The sequence below is a fragment of the Sardina pilchardus genome, chromosome 17 (assembly GCF_963854185.1).
Source record: "Sardina pilchardus chromosome 17, fSarPil1.1, whole genome shotgun sequence".
NCBI lineage: Eukaryota > Metazoa > Chordata > Actinopteri > Clupeiformes > Clupeidae > Sardina > Sardina pilchardus.
Genome location: NC_085010.1, coordinates 4,488,063 through 4,504,702, shown reverse-complemented (window position 1 = coordinate 4,504,702; position 16,640 = coordinate 4,488,063). Strand labels below are relative to the sequence as shown.

Below are 16,640 nucleotides of genomic sequence, written 5' to 3'. Positions count from 1 at the left end.
AGTAAAACTGAGTGGCTTGCAACATCCCATCATGCCCAGAAAGCAGCCCGTAGTGATGAAGATGTATACCATATAGCATAATTTAGGCTTTGCATATGTGTGTGAGCTGGCATGTGTGTGCATTCATCCAGTGTGTGTGTGTGTGTGTAAGGGTTTAGTATCTGACTAGTAGAAGGATTTAGGATTACGATTACTCTCCTCTCCTTCATCCTCAATAAAATATTATTATTATTGTCGCTGTCATTTTTGTTATTGCTGTTGCTGACATCCGATTAAGTCCAGTCTTATTAATAAAGAACTCATCAGATGTCAGCTCTATCACACTGAGGATAAAAGAATGTTTTTTGAGACAGGGAACAGTGTCTCTGGGGGAAGCTCCCAGGGTGATTTTCCACTTTTAAATACATGCCGACAGGCTGGAATAATGCAAGCTGCATGGATCAGCGTCTCTAGATTACAAGAGACGCTATCATGGCCCTCTCTGGACGGTGTGACGTTAACTGAGACCTCATTCTCGGGGCTCAGAGGAACTTGGACGAACATGTTGATGCTCAGAATTGGATGTCACTCAAAGCTCTGGGCAGGGAAGCATGCCTGTGCTCGCGTCATAGCTTTTAAATGTGTGTGTGTGTGTGTGTGTGTGTGCCTGTCTGTAAATGTGTTAGTGTGTATGTGTGTGCGTGTTTGTATATATATGTGTGTGTGTGTGCGTGTGCGTGTGCGTGTGCGTGTGCGTGTGCGTGTGCGTGTGTGTGTGTGTGTGTGTACGTGCTTGTATACATGTGTGTGTTTGCAAGTGAAAGAAGGGTGCAACTGTGTGTGGCTATTTTTCGGAGGGGATTAGTATGAATAAAATGTGATCAATCTTCACTGATCTCATGGTCTTATGTGAGTGCTCAATCACTGCGCTGCCCTGGGCCTCCTCCCTTCTCACCGCCCTCATCTGGAAAGTGCCGTGATTCCCCGTTATCCTGTCCTGCCACTCTTATCCTCCTGATTGCTCAGAAAAAGAGATCCTCTGTTTCTCATTAGAATATCAAGTCCCTGCGCCGTCAAAAAAAAACACAAAAAGGCCAGTAGCAGCTTGATCGTCTTATGGGGTAGCTTCAGAGACAAATTAAAATTTGTCATGTCTAATCTTCTTTCAGCGCCCATTCCAAGTGCAAGTGGTCCACATTCTTAAATCTGCCGGATGATCCCCGTTGTTTACAGTGCTAAGCCCGCAGAGAGCTCGGCGCCTGGGATTGGGTTGTTCAGAGGGAGCGACACACACAAAGCTGCTCTCTCTCTTTCACTTCCGACAGATCAGGGAGGGGACATGTAGGTCACATAATTACTGCCTGTTCCATCTTCTCATACTCTTAACCCACACACACACACTCACACACACACACACTCGCATGCACACGCTAAAATGGTTTAGTATCCCATGCATATATGTAATGCAGGTTGTACTGTAAGTTGGGACAGTAGATATGCTTGGGATGATGAAGGAGATAAAGGTGAGGGGAGAGGTCAGGGCTGAACATGGCATGAGGAGCTTTGTGATCAGAACAGGCTGCAAAAGAATAATTCACAGCTGAAGATGGGATTTTACAATGTTATCTTCTCCCCATGACATCCTCTCACGGCAGTAGCCTATAGCACACAGAAATGACATCAAATCAGAGGTCAGGGAAGGGCTATCGTATATGCCTCTATGATGATCAGATCATGGTGGACACACAGCCCTGACAGAGGAATGAAGTGTGTGTCCACTCCCCACAAGGCAGAGAGGGAGAGTAAGAGTAGTGTGTGAGTATGCAGAGATCGGAGAGAGGAGCCCTAAAACTCAGTGCACAAAGAGTGTACATTGTATCTGCAACATTTTTGTGACATTCGGCTGGACATTGGACAACCAACCCAAACCTATTCTTAGTGACAGGGAAACAATAGTGTGTGTGTCTGCATGCACACGTGTGGGTGTGTACATGAGTTTGTGCGAACTGAACATGGGTTACGGCCGTTAGTTTCACTCTGTGGTCAGACTCACCGCACATCGGCGGAACACACACATTTTAGGTGGACAGGGGGCAGAGGAGCAGCGCAGTCAAGTGGCCCAGCTGCAGGATTTTCTTGGGATTTCTGGGAATTAGTGCGTATTAATTGCGGCTGCTGTGGCAGCCTATATGGAGGGCTGAGGGATAAGAAGCAGCTGCTCAGTTCAGTTCAACAGTAGATTATTCGGATAAGGCACTGAATTAAAATAAAATAAATAAATAAATAATTCAGGAGTTAAGAAGTGCAAGGGGCCGACATAAATGTCATTCAGATTTGCACAGGCATTTACATGTCTGAGAAGATGAATCCCCTGACTGATAGGCCTAGTGATGCAATCTTTAGATCACATTGGAGATTTTTGAACACTAGAATTGTTCAGTGTAAAAACACAAAAGCAACGAGTAGGCTACACGAAAACAGAACCCATGCAATGTTAGGTCACAGGTTTCTGTGTAGCCTATTTGTTCAGCGTGTGTTCAAGTGTTTATAAACGGATACGACGCCCGCACAGGTGACTAAAGTAACGAAGCGAGCCTCAGCGCTCTCACATCCCCACTCATCGCGTCCCCACTCCCTGCTTTCCGCTTGCTGTTATGAATATTTAACACACGCTGTAATGATAACATGTTTGCATTGTTCCGACTGCTGGGCTTGAATTATTTACTGGTGGCTCGCCTCTAATGCGATTGTGGTCAAGCTCGGACCGGCACTCGGTCTCTGCTCCTCCACCAGTCAGGTCTATTCGGCTCGGCCGTGTCGCTGTGTCACTGCAGTTTAGACGCAGGCGGGGGTCAGAGTTCGCCCTGCCAGCTTGCGTGAGTGAGAAAACGGCGAGGGCCAATCAACCGTGAGACAGCTTTTCACTTCCAGTGTCCGTGACCATTTTTGCTCGCCTCGGCTATGTTTGCTCGCGCCTTGTGCATTAAACCAGTCAACGGAAGGCCTAATGGGGAAAAACATCAAAGTTTCATGTTCTTTCTGTTCTGTTTGCTGACCGACTGAAGTGGAATGAGGCCCTCTTAAGGCTCTCTGAAAGTTTTTCTTCTCTGGCCATTGAAATCTGCCTAAATTGTTTGCTGGCATTTACACTAAGTCATCTGGGATTTATTGTAATTTCACTTCTTTGAAACACTGATAGAACATATCTGCTATTTCTATTTTTTATCGGTACCGATACATTATTTTATCGGTGTATCGGTGCTTAGGGAGTACTTATGCACCTTGAACCAACACAGATCTGCAGGCCCAGTGAGATCATACTCGAATAGCCTGGTTCCATGCAATCTAATCTTTCGCACGTGAAACAATACCACATGCAAAATGCTGTATGAGGTCAAAATTGCAAGAGTGCTTTATTGCAAGAGGAAATGTCACAGCAGAGAAAAACCTGCACAGCCCCGACATTTTTCCCCCTTGATAGGCTGTTTTACGCTGCCATAAATGAACAAATACACGTATGTCATGTTGCACGTGCAGTATTACTCATCTGCATTGATAAACAGATATTCTGAGGTGGGAAGATATGATTTATAATAGTCCAGGAGGGGGTGGTCAGTACCATCTGAGGGGAAGTCTTGTGGTGATTTTCGTCATACCTACCCACACAAGTGATAGCATTGCACTGGAGCTTTTTGTGTGTTATCACCCTGTTAAGGTCAATTATACACTTATGCAGGGCAGGGACATATTGGTGAATAGCCTATTCAACAATAGATATCCCCTCAAAACTTCCAGAGCTGACTATTCACATTATGAAAATCTTTTTTTGTATTGGATGTTTGCGAAAAATGTAATGTATGAACATGTACATTAGCCATTGTCTAAAATAAATATGCAATCATTATACATTTACAGAGTACAGCACAGACATCTTAATATTGAATAAAGTCAGGTTCAAAATTCTACTTTTTGTATTTCATTTTGGTAACCTATTAGAGTGAAATGTTGGCTGATTTGACTACTACACTATCATTTGACTATACTCTCTCATTCTGGCATAATAATCAAGGAACATTGCAAACATGTGCAACCTTCTGTAAAGAGTAAAGAGTTACCCCAAATGCAATGCTGTAACATATAATTTGTGTGGCTCAAGATTTCAGGTATATGTGTGTATGTGTGTTTAGTACTTAATTCCTTTTCTGACAACTTTTTACTTTCACTCCTCTACATTTTAACAGAAATCTCAAAATAGATTAGGCTTTTAATGCATTAGAGGGAATTATTGTAAAATGCGTGACAGATAGCCTAGACAATCTTAAAGGGACCAGCTACCAGTTTGTCTAATACTGAGAATGATTATGTACCACTGTAAAAACAGTGCTAGGGTTGCACTTAAATTAAGATTTGGCTCAAAGCTTTATCAGAATGTGGTCGTGCACCTATGTGACTGACATGAGGTTAGGCTAGTATTGCAGCGACCTTTGCCTAGAAACAGCTGACAAAAAAAAAAAACTTCAAAAAAGGCTTGGACCTTTATACTTATTACCCCATATTACTTTCACTTGAACAAATAAGTTTATTTTTGTATTATTAGTACTAGAGTTTTTAGTTTTAGCACAGGTCTATCTATTATGTGCATTTTTGCCATAGCCTATATAAAGGTCTTTTCCAGCGGACTTTCTTTCTAGATGTACAGCGTTCCCCTGTCCCAAGCTTCCCCTGAGCTTACACTGACTCCTGCTGGCAAAGCAGTGTAATGTTTTAGGTGTCTAATCCGACAAAGTAAGAGAGATCCCTATAGTATCCCTATACTTGCTGAATGATTCAGTAATGTAATACAGTCTTGATCACTTTAAGGGATGTTTTAGTAACGTTTTAGATGTGTTTTGATATTCACCACTTCGTTATCTGTACCCAGGTCTATCTAAATCGCATTGATGGGTAACATTAGGCTACTGTAAAATGACGAACAACTCAATGGATATCACTGATTTGTGCGACTGAATGAGGCACGCCGCACACGCAAAAAATGGACAATACTGCTAGGAATCATTGTCGTTGTTGCTTTGTAAATGCCATCAAAATATAGGCCTACCTAAATCCTAAATATCCCTGTTTGAAGTCTGCACACACAGAAAGGTAGACTGGAAAGCAAAAAGAAGGGACACTTAACACTTAAATGTTAATCTAATGAGCTATTACTAAATGAAACATATATATATATATATTAAAAGAACAACATAGTTAGGCTATAGGCTCGGCTGCTAGCTTGTGGTCAGAGCACACTTTTTGGGTAGGCTATGACTTTAAATTCATATGAAGAGAAACCAGCAGATTTGCAGGACATCACTGATGTCAGAAGCACCTTGTACACAATTATAGACTGTTCACATATAGACTTAATCAGACACCAGAGACAAATTGCCTTTTAATTCAAGTCTAGTGACTGAATGAGCGATGTGGAACATATCACAGTTGTCACGAGATTTTTCTGGAGATGACTTGGAGGTGATATCGATGAAAAACTCTGCTCCAGGTGAGGCTCGAACTCACAACCTCGGCATTGCTCTGCTACGTACTGTCATATAAGTACCGCGCGCTAACCGATTGCGCCACTGGAGCTTGTTTCCTATTGGATAAAAAGTCATTTCATCAGAATTCAATCAAAAAGACGTTTCAGTAGATGGTGTCACATATTAATGTAACTTAAAAATATTATGTTTATGTTTCTTGTCTTACGCATTTGATGACGCCAGTACAGCCTATTGAGTGTTGCTTACGAGTAGCCTAGGCCTAAGCCGAGTAGCTGGACAGTGTCAGTGAATTGGATACAGTAGAGGTAACGTAGGCCTATATTTGTTGAGGACATGAGCGCGACAAATTAAAGGTAGTTCTTCTAATCTACACAGTTCTACACAGTTGTTGCATTTTCATCAACCCTAACATTGCATGTCGCCACCTGTCGGGGCTCCGCGTCAAAGCATGGGCTGTTTTTTTTGCACAGGTCCTTAATGCAGAAAACTGTTGGGCTATTTCATATAGCTAATTCTTGCAAATATGAATTGAATTTCCCCAGCTGAATGGGTCCAGTAAAAGGAGAAAATGGTTGGCACGGCAGCAATGACTACATGAGAAGCAGCTTTGAGTGCATAAAGCCCTGACTTATTCCAGTCTGCGTATGGCACTGCTGTGCCCAGCAACTATCATGCCACAGCAAGTGATCAACTCGCTGGGCCCAATTTTAACAATCTATAAGGGCTATAAGTGCATTAAGTGCAATCCACTATACTAGCTGGAGGACAAATGTACCAAGCAGATGATTGCTTCTAAGGGACTGTAATCAATAAATGATTTAAGTTTGGCCACCTTCCCCTTCAAAGTCACTTTCATACATTAGGTGCACCACTATCTGCAGAGTGTGCTGGATATCTCCCATTGTGTTAAAATAGTGACCATTCAGCCTTATCAGACACCACAGGAACCCAAATACAGCCAGTTGTAGGCTAGTGGTGTGAAGCAACAGTTTGCAATAATTTGCATGTTTTCCACACAATTTGAGAGTGCGCGTTAAGATGGACCAATGCCAGAGCACCACAGTTTAATTTGTGTGTGCCCAATTCTCCCTCAGCTGCCTCAGAACATTAATGTAGCTCAGCCGATGACCTGAAGTGTGGCGCATTGGCATTGCATCGGCATTGATTGGACTCTCTGTGACTTCTGCCTGTTCCTCAAGAAAGATGAGGTTCAATCCAAAATGTTGAGACCCAGTATATACTAGATGGTGATGGACATGCAGAAAGACCAGGATCATGGAGGGATCCTAGCAGTGCAAAAACGATTTGGGCACTGGATGGGAAAATAATCATTGTGAAAGATATTTAGTCTTGCAGTTGTTGCTTTGTGCCAGGTATGAAATAGGGCCCTATGTGTTTTCACCGACTGAGTGTTTCATTAATTGCATCTTCCAAGATCAATGTGGTGCTGTGATTGGAAGAGAGTGAGGTGAATTAGGAGATCCACAATCGATTGGACTTAACACTTAACCTCACTGCTTTGCTTGAATTAAGCATGCCAGCTGTATCATCAGAGCCAGATGCATTAATCTATGCAGAAGGCTGATAGAGTAGCAGAATTTATGTAATTATGTGTATGTAATTCTATGATAGTTGCATGCATTCATTATGTGTGGAAATTCTGAGATGGCACTCACTGATTCCACACAGCCTATAAGTTATCATTGCTGGTTTGTGAAAGAAATACACTCAGCGGTACTGATCATTTTTATAAATGATTCTGCTGTAACTTTGTAGAAATGATTACATTTGACTTATTATAAACGTGGTACGAACAGTAATTAGTCCAACAAGCATTCTCTATTTATGCCTAGTCACTTGATAGTTTGCCATTCCTGATATAGTGTCAATTTTTGCAGGTGAGGGGGCAATTCTCCATGTCTCCATGTCCAAGTTGAAGCACCTACTGAAATTCTCAGTATGCTTTAGATTTTTTTCAGGTATTCTGAGACCATCTGAGTTTTATTAGTTTTTTTTCATTATGCAGTTACATTTACAAAATTGCACTGTGGATTTAACCAAGGTTTATGGGCTGAGTGATCTTGATATGTATTGACTGGTTTTGTGGTTATGAGTTTTTCAAAGCAGGGACTTTTCACTGTCACCTCAACCTGACTCTTTTGAGGAGAGAAAACCCGTTCCATTTTAGATCAATGCCAGTGTTCATTGATGAGATGAAGGACACCAGGAGCTGTTCAGCTGCACAAAGCCAATCACTCACCCATGAGAACCACTGCTTTATCGATCTAGGGGTCCACACCACGCTAGAGAAAGCAATATTCTCTCCTGTATGTGACATGATTTACACGCCTGTAAATCTCCTGGTGAACTTCTGTTCAAAATTGCTTTTGAAAAGTGTTTTCTTTGTTCCTATTTAAAAGCACAAAGAAAACACTTCAGAACACTGCAAAACAGCTTATGAAAAAGTCTGCCCCTACTGTTACTCTTGTTCACAACAACCATTTCCACTCGTCTGTGGTTTGGGCATACAACAGTGATGAAGCAAAGCTCCCTTTTTCTTTTGGTTCATGTATAGAAATAACCAGGGTGAGATACATCAGTCAAAGAGGCCTGCACAAATGCCTCAGGAAATGCATTGTTATAGATGGATGAACCTGTACATTCCTCAGTCGTCACTATTTTTATTGATCATATTTCTGTATCTAGGTGTAGCAGGTGCTGTTAGGCAAATATTTTTTTACACACACAAAAACAACACAGTGGATGAAAATGACAGATAGGAAATTATACAGTGAGACATAAATATTCTCTGGATTTGTACACATGTTGTCACACATAAAACTAACAACATTTTATGCATTGTTAACAAACACACACATATACAGCCTTAGAAGTTACAAAGCATTAACATGGAAACAATATTTAAGCCAGCGAGCCACCAGCAATAATTCTAATGCATTATCCTTTCTCATTCATGTTCAATGAATGGAATTCCCTTGCAAAAATGATAGCTCCCTAGCTTAAGACAGACACAAGATTAAAAACACATCACGTCCCTCTAGCCTAAATCAAACTGAAATGTCTCACTGTGGAGTTGAGCGTGTAGTGTGAGGGGAACACTGTGGTGGAGTGGTGGTGCTCCCACCAGCGTGTGGGTGAAGTGTAAATCAAACTGATTCACACCATTCAAGACATTAGGCTGACATTGGACAACATTCCATTTGTGCATTATGTTTATTTACTTCACATGGAGTACAAAATGCTGCTAGAAAGAGTCAATTATTAATGTAAAGCATTGACTCATAGCTGGATATATGCTACGAGAGGCAAACATTATGCATAATACATTGAGGAAAATAAGAAAGACAAATCATTTTTTCCTGTCATGTCCTGCTTCCCAAAATACCAACTATCAGTTTCCCATATTTCTGTAGACCATGACTTTTGCCAAAGAAAAAGGACAAAACTCCATGCCATGTGAAGCTTACTTAACACTTCTTCCTACCCAGTAGTGATGGCTGTCGCCAAGGGAACATGGCGAGATGTAGGAGAAGACTTTCTGCCAGACTCCCTCGCTCTCAGCTCTCTCCCTCCCTCACACTGGAAGACCATAGTCTGCGCCAGACTGCTCTGAGCTACTGATCTACCAAGTTGAAGAGGCCTCACCATGGGAACCGGGCTAGAGAACATGGAGAGGGCTCTGGTGGGCTGACTTAAGCCAAGCGGCTTAGCACAGTTCTACAAGGGCACCCTGGCCATCTGCAGCAGATACTCTGATGGATCCCCCACGTTCAGCTGAACCAGAGAAGTGTGTGCTTGTTTGAGCTCTTCTGTTCTTGTCTTCTTCTTGTGAAAACAATAGAATCAAACAATTAGGAAGTCCAAAAGGAAAATCTCTATTTGTATTATCTGCAAAGCATTCAATTGACTTGTGTGTCACTAATGTCTGATAATACATTTAGATTAAGAATTTTGTAATAAACTACACCTTCCTATCATTAGAACAGCCCTCCACATGTATTGGCACCCCAGGTAAAGATGAGTAAAAAATACATATATATAAAAACACAACAAATCATTGGCGCTGGCGTTTTATCTTCACAATGAACACAACGATGAAAAATCCAACCTTGAAGAAAGCAAGAAAGAAATTCCTCATAAAGAGGACATCATTTTGATATTGCATTTTTATGTGAAACTAGGGTAAAACGCCCACAGGACAGTTTTTATACCTCTTTTTACTCATTTTTTCCAGGGGTGCCAATAAATGTTGAGGGCCCAAGAGTAGCTTTGAACATTATAAATGGTGAAGACACAATGTTCAACATTAAGAAAAGGTCTGTTTTTTATGGTTCTAGACCGTGCAAGGCTAACAGAGGGTCAGGATGTGTAAGAGACGAAGATCAGCGGGAGGCCACCAGACTGACCACAGGTCAGTTGAGGACCTCAGCAGAGAGGCTCCTGGGGTGGCGTGCGGAGCGGAAGCGCTGCTGGTGGTAGCACTGCAGGAAGCTGTGGTAGATGAAGCTGATGGGCAGCGACAGCAGCACGATGCCGCTCACCACGCACACGCCGCCCAGCACGCGGCCCGGCACTGTGACCGGGTACATGTCCCCGTAGCCCACCGTCGTCATGGAGATGATCACCCACCAGCTGGCGGCGGGGATGCTGTTGTAGTCGTGGTTGTGGGGCCGCGCGTTCAGGCCGTGCTCCAGCAGCTGGGCCAGGGCGCTGAAGATGGCCATGGCCACGCACATGAAGACCAGCAGCATGACCAGCTCGCTGCGGCAGTGGCGCAGCGTCAGGCCCAGCGTCTGCAGGCCGTGGAAGTGGCGCGCCAGCTTGACCAGCCAGAAGACGCGCGTCATGCGCAGCATGCACAGCATGGTGCCCGCGCGCTGCATCTCCAGGCTCTCGCCCAGCAGCGCTGTGGCCGCCAGCAGCACGTAGTACGGGCTGATGGCCAGCAGGTCCAGGAAGTTCAGCGGCTGGCGGACGAAGGCGCACTTGTTGCGGGAGAGCAGGAAACGCATGCCGCACTCAGCGGTGAACCAGCCGATACACACGGCCTCCATAGTCCTAAGGGGAGAGGAGAGGAGGGAAACAGGTGCTCGGTGCCCAGGCACATTCAATCCCCAGAAGAACACAATCCTAAAATACCTTATTCATAAATTAGATGATTAAAGAATACATTGGGAATCACTATATTATAGTATGCATTGCTGATCAAATGGAGACATTTTTTTTCATAAAAAAAGACTGCTTCACCAAATTGGCCCCCAGTTCAATGAATGAATGCACACATTTCTCTTCAATTCTGCCAACTGCACTGCAAAGGAATACATTTTCTGCCAACTGCATGGTTCTCCAACTTGCCTGAAGGAGAGGAGGCCCTTTCCTTTAATCAGTTCATTCTGTTCTGGTTGTTCTGCCCAGAATGTGCTTGTTTTTAGGGATGGGGATATCAAACTCCAATCAGAAATCTGCCCATATGGAACACCAGAAGGGCTCAGTGTGCGGATGGCAAAATGCAGACAAGTTTGTGTGAAGGGGCACATTTGTTCAATTCATGTCCATGACATCATTTTAATGTGAAATTGCAGAGAGCTTTAATTTCTTTTGCAGGTTGATTTACTTTCCCTGACACACACATACACACACACACACACACACACACACACACACACACACTATGTAAATAGCTGTAATCTGTTAGACTTGGTGCAGGCACAAACTAATTTTGCAAATGAGAGCACATGAGGTTATGACTATGAAGTCCACATATGGAGCACTTCCGTCATACCAGAGTACAGATTAGTCTCATTAGACAATCCCAGACCTGATATGACCTTTAATTTACGTCTCTGTTCTGCTAAATATACAAAAACATTGAGGTCATACAGACATAATTGTTCTATACATCCACATTGTTTGCCATGTTTGTTCATTAGTTTGTCCTTGGCTACGCATGTTAAGTAGGCCTATAGTCCATTTTGTTGGTCATTACAATGACATTAGATTTAATGAAGACACATTTGATTAATTAAGAGCTTTAAAGTAGCCTAATACACTTAATACATGAGTGCACACTGTCAGTAGTTACTTACCTCAAGCAATAACTGTCTTACAGCTGTCATAACTTATCTTGTAAGCATGCAAACGCCTGTTCTCCACCATTAACACAAATTCAAAATAGTTCCTAATGACAATATCAGTCAGCACTCATTTGTAATAAACAAATGTTGTGATGACATGCACAACATCTATTTGTTGATATAATGAGTATCCAAACTATGATTGATTGGGCTGAATACAATTCAAACTCAATTTCAAAACTGTCATACAAGGTGCATAATAGTAGATCAATCATGATTAAACATACTCCACAATACATTCTCAATTCTCTTTCTACAGTTTAAGGCTATAAGCTATGATATCTATACCATATGGTCATATCAACTGATGTAGACTTCAGAAAATGCATAAAACTGAACACCTGCATCCAGTGCAAATAGAACGTGGTTTTCACTGATACCATTTATAAAGGGTCAACAAAGTAAACTGGTCCTTGTTGCATGACAGTAATCACTGATGGTAGTAAAGCATAATGCCAGCAAGAGCATTAACACCAAAAAAGAATTTAATGGTCTTTGATTGAGACATGATCGAGCTGTCACCTGCACTTTAGCATTGGTTTCAATGAAGACAGACAGGTAGGCCTATATAATGGTCATTTAGATATTCCTTAGATAGTTATTGTGTTTTACTTGTGTTGTTATATGCATGGTAAGCATTTTACTATGTTGTGTGCATGCATAACTAAATAATGAGCTAATTTCAGTAAACTACGCTCTCAACTGAGAAAATGATGCGCAATTTTTACTAAATTGTACGCTTTACTAAATTGTGGGCTCATTTTACTATTGTGCTCTTATTCTAATTTTTGTCAAATGAGCGCACAATTTAGTAAAAACGTGTGCACTATTTACTCAATTGTGCGCATGATATAGTAAAATATGTGCATGGTTTACCAAATTGTGCACACAAACTGATAAAATGAGACTACAACAGTCAAATCAGAGCACTATGAAAACAAACACAGAATGTATTTAATTGTGCACACAATCTAGTAAAATGAGACCACAATTTAGCAAAAAAAAATATCTTGCAATGACACCTCCACGGGCTCTCTTGTGCTCTCATTTTCATGTTTGTAGAATGTGCACACAGTTTACTTATTACTAAAGTGAGTGTACGATTTAGTTGCCTACAAGGAGTGCACAATTGTGAGCACAAGTGATTATAATCTCTAGATATAGCCTACAATAATTGTGTGCTTTGCGTAGGAAAAACAATATATCCTTAGCCTACATTATTGGTTACTATTATGCATTTGCTTGATAGTTGAGATAGATAGAGATGTGCTGTTAACTTCTAAGCGAGGCTGACATGCACAATACTCTGTATATTATCAAGTGTGTTCCTTTAAAATATTCAGGAGATGGGTGAAAACAATTCATAGGCCCACACAGACCATGTCCAGGCTAATATATCCTTCCTGATACGGTGTCTTGATTTTAGTAGTAGCCTAGACCTAGCAAGTGCATTGATATAAGGATGTGGTTGGCCCACTGCATTCTGTAGTCTCCATTTAAAGCTTCCATCGAACTTGTCACATCATGGCTTCTTAGTGTAAATATTCAAGTATGAACTGGGGGGGGAACACAATTTCGAAGTAGACTAGGCTACCCCACACTTCGAAGTGTCCAATATCTGTAGGCTAACCACTCGCATTGAATAGTGTCATTAACTGAATCCACCCTCTGATGTTTAAAATCAATCAAATGGGTGGCTTAATTCATTAGCCTACTTTGTCGCACATTAATTGATACGCTTGGTTAAGTCATGAAGATATTGACTTCTTACCTGTGTTCTTCTATGTTTCTATTTTTGGCTGTTTCCCAATCTGGCAGAGTACTTGCACAAAGGATGACCATGGATACGATCACAAAAATAACGGACACAGCGGCCAAAATTTGACCAGCAATCGACGATGTTGGTTCTTCAAAAATCCTTCTAAGTTTTGCTATCCATCTGACATACCATTCACTGTTGCCGTTGGGGCTCGTGGCGGTCATGCGCTCGTCTCCAGACTCTTCGTCTGCCTTTGCGTCCTCCTCGAAAAAGTAAGTGTGTGTATCGGACATCCTGTCGTCGAGTCGCTTCTGGCAACAAAACTCCAGATGTGAACTCTCCAGACCCCAGTAGATCATCTCGTTGTAGAAAGAGAGCTCGCACATTTTCGGGGCAAATCTCAGCCTCCCCGAACGCACGTACAGCATGATGAAGACGAAAGCCTCTGAATGTCTATCGAAGAAGAACTCATTCCGCTCGTGGTCATAATCATCACACACCTCCAAAACCTCTTTTTCGGATGCGCAATTGTGCAGTCTACTTACCCGTCGGAGAGGGAAATCCTTTATGATTTCCCTTGTGAATGCATACTTGGTCCCCCCGACGTTGAGAATACAGATGTTCTTTCCGAACTTCATCATGGGGTGTTGTCATGAAACGCCAAGGGTGCGAAATCAGGACAGAGAAAATGCATCGCACTATCCATTCTAAAATACCTCTTCTGTGTCATTTTTGTGATCTCTAAAATCATCTCCTACAGACATGGTTTTCCCAGAGCCAACACACGTTACAGCGCCCGGTTACATCCACTCCTCTGCTCGGGGTTGATTTGTTGTAGTGCGCATGGTGTTGGGGGTAGCCCTGAATCTGCGTTAACTAACCCGTTACTGAAACTGACTGATTAGTGCGCTCAAGAACCACTAATGATGTCACTGAGCAACACCCCTCTGCATAAAGTGTTCGATTTTGCTTCAATGCACACCGAGCGTGATGGATCAATGCTGCGGATCCCCATGCGTAAAACACGAGTGTAAAAGTGTAAAAGGATTAAGAGTGCATCAACATATACTACAACTATCATATTTCCTTATACTAAAGTGGTTTATTTGTTAGTTATATTATATTATTACCGGTATGTGAAATATTGCATTACCTTCCTAATAATTGAATTGGAATAGAGTCAGTGGGTTGATAATGTCCATTTATAAACAAAGACATTTGGTTACTGACATTTTGGTTATGTTAATGCACTCATTTACAGAACTTTTTAATGAAACATTTCAGAACTTTCTAATGCAGGAACAATGATCTGGTTCCATGAAATCTTATTAAGTGATTTACTCATTCACTAAACAAAAAATGTAATAGAATGCAAAAAGTCTAACTGCAAATCATGCACAGAGACATAATGGCATTATGTCCATGGGTGAGAATGCAAAAGGTATCAAAAAAGCATGACTCACCGATATCAGTGACAAAAGGATGCGGCACACACACCAGTTACTCACTTTGAACTTCAAATCTCAGACATGAACAGCAAAAACTAGATCTAGACCACTAGCAAGTTCTTAAAGAGATACCCAATAATGTTATGTGATGATAGGAGTTATTGTATGTTACCGATCATGAACATGTCTAACCTTGCAGGTCAGGTCTCTTGTGTCTCTTGCGTGCTGTCTAGACACCAAAACACCCTAGAGACGGCATAAAATTTATGATACATTGTGAATGGTAATAATACAGTACATTTGGAAGACAATATTAAGATGCCTCTGACTGTTTGCACTTTACAGCCATTTATAAGTATCCTATAAAGAATTTACATACAGATGGAAGGGTCATTTCAGTGCAAGAAAGCCATGTTTGGTCACATATAAGGTTGACGTTGCTCATCTGAGCACCCACTAGCTTTAGGATTATGTGCATTTATGAATCAATCTCTAATACAGTGATCATAAGACCATTTACCTGTCATTATAAATATATACATTCAACATTTACATGTATAAAAAATAGTAGAAAACAAAACACTGATAAAATCTTTGATAAAGGAACACATTCTCCTACTATCCAAGACTCTGACACGATAAATGAGGCATGGGTTTTATTTATTTTAAATACCAATTTGAATTGAAATGTATTTTCTGATGAATTTGTAAGCCTATAAAGTGTGGATACTGTGGCTATTGGATGCTCACTGTCTGAACAGGCTATAGATAGGTTCAGCTAGATAAATGGGGCACAAAATGAGGTATAGGCTACCAGTTCAGAACTTGTTGAAGGATGTTGAATGTTCCATGCCATGATGCTGAGACACTCTAAGTGCAGTGAAGACCAAACAAGCTGTATCGGGTAGGCTATGTGTGCTAAAAGTGGACACATATATTAAAGTAGGCTAGAATAGTTGATTCCAGTTTCACTTTCAAGACTGAAAATGGCGTGTGTGTGTGTGTGTGTGTGTGTGCGTGTGTGCGCGTGCGTGCGTGCGTGCGTGTGACGGGGGGAGAAGAGCAAGGCAGACAAGCTGAAATGAGACCAATGTGAAAACATCTAGGCCTAGTTTGGCTTGGAGTGCATGATGCCATACACCTTGTTGTGTAAACAGTGCATTTATCAGGGCCATGTCAACTATTGACAGGGGTGATAGGCCCTACAACAATCAATAATGACTTTGACAAGATTTGGGAAATATTCTTGAAAGGTTGGGGTCTTTTAACTAATGCCATAAAGCTACTCAAAAGACTTCAATCTTCCCAGATTCTTTCCCAAATCTTGTCAAAGTATTTTGGTGTAGTCTATAGGATGGCTTAGGTTAATCTGCCAATAAAAAAAGAGTGAGAAGAATGCACTTCCACGAGCTTATAGCCAGACAGAACCTCTCTCGGTTTTTCTCTCAATAAATTCATGGGCAAGGTTGCCAAGTTGGTTTACCAAAATCGTTTAATTGTAGGCTACAATGCACCTAATTAATATGTGGGGTGGTCAAATTGGGTTAGGGACAACTATTTTTCCTAGTCTCTCAATCTAGGAAGTCCAGGTGGCCATTGTTCTTGTAGGCTACATCGAGACTCAAATGCAAAAGAAAATGTTCTTGACAAATCACCGACTGAGCCATGTTTTCATTCCACATTAGCCTACTCTGAACAACGATTAGTCTTTCCATCGTCGCGAACTCCTCTCTGCTCTTTCCCTCCCACCCCTCGCCTCTCC

The 16,640-nt window shown here is 41.7% G+C and overlaps 1 protein-coding gene and 1 non-coding gene across 2 annotated transcripts; both read right to left on the bottom strand.

Moving 5' to 3' along the window:
* Positions 1-5,510: 5,510 nt before the first annotated feature.
* Positions 5,511-5,604, bottom strand: trnai-uau (transfer RNA isoleucine (anticodon UAU)). The gene is made up of 2 exons: positions 5,567-5,604; positions 5,511-5,546 (listed from the first exon to the last, which is right to left on the bottom strand). It is a non-coding gene; the product is annotated as a tRNA-Ile (tRNA).
* Positions 5,605-9,497: 3,893 nt separating this feature from the next.
* Positions 9,498-14,068, bottom strand: LOC134062469 (potassium voltage-gated channel subfamily G member 3-like). Its single transcript, XM_062518483.1, has 2 exons — positions 13,443-14,068; positions 9,498-10,595 (listed from the first exon to the last, which is right to left on the bottom strand). The coding sequence occupies exons 1-2, from the start codon at positions 14,066-14,068 to the stop codon at positions 9,950-9,952; spliced, it is 1,272 nt and encodes a 423-aa protein (XP_062374467.1). The 3' UTR covers positions 9,498-9,949.
* Positions 14,069-16,640: the final 2,572 nt, after the last annotated feature.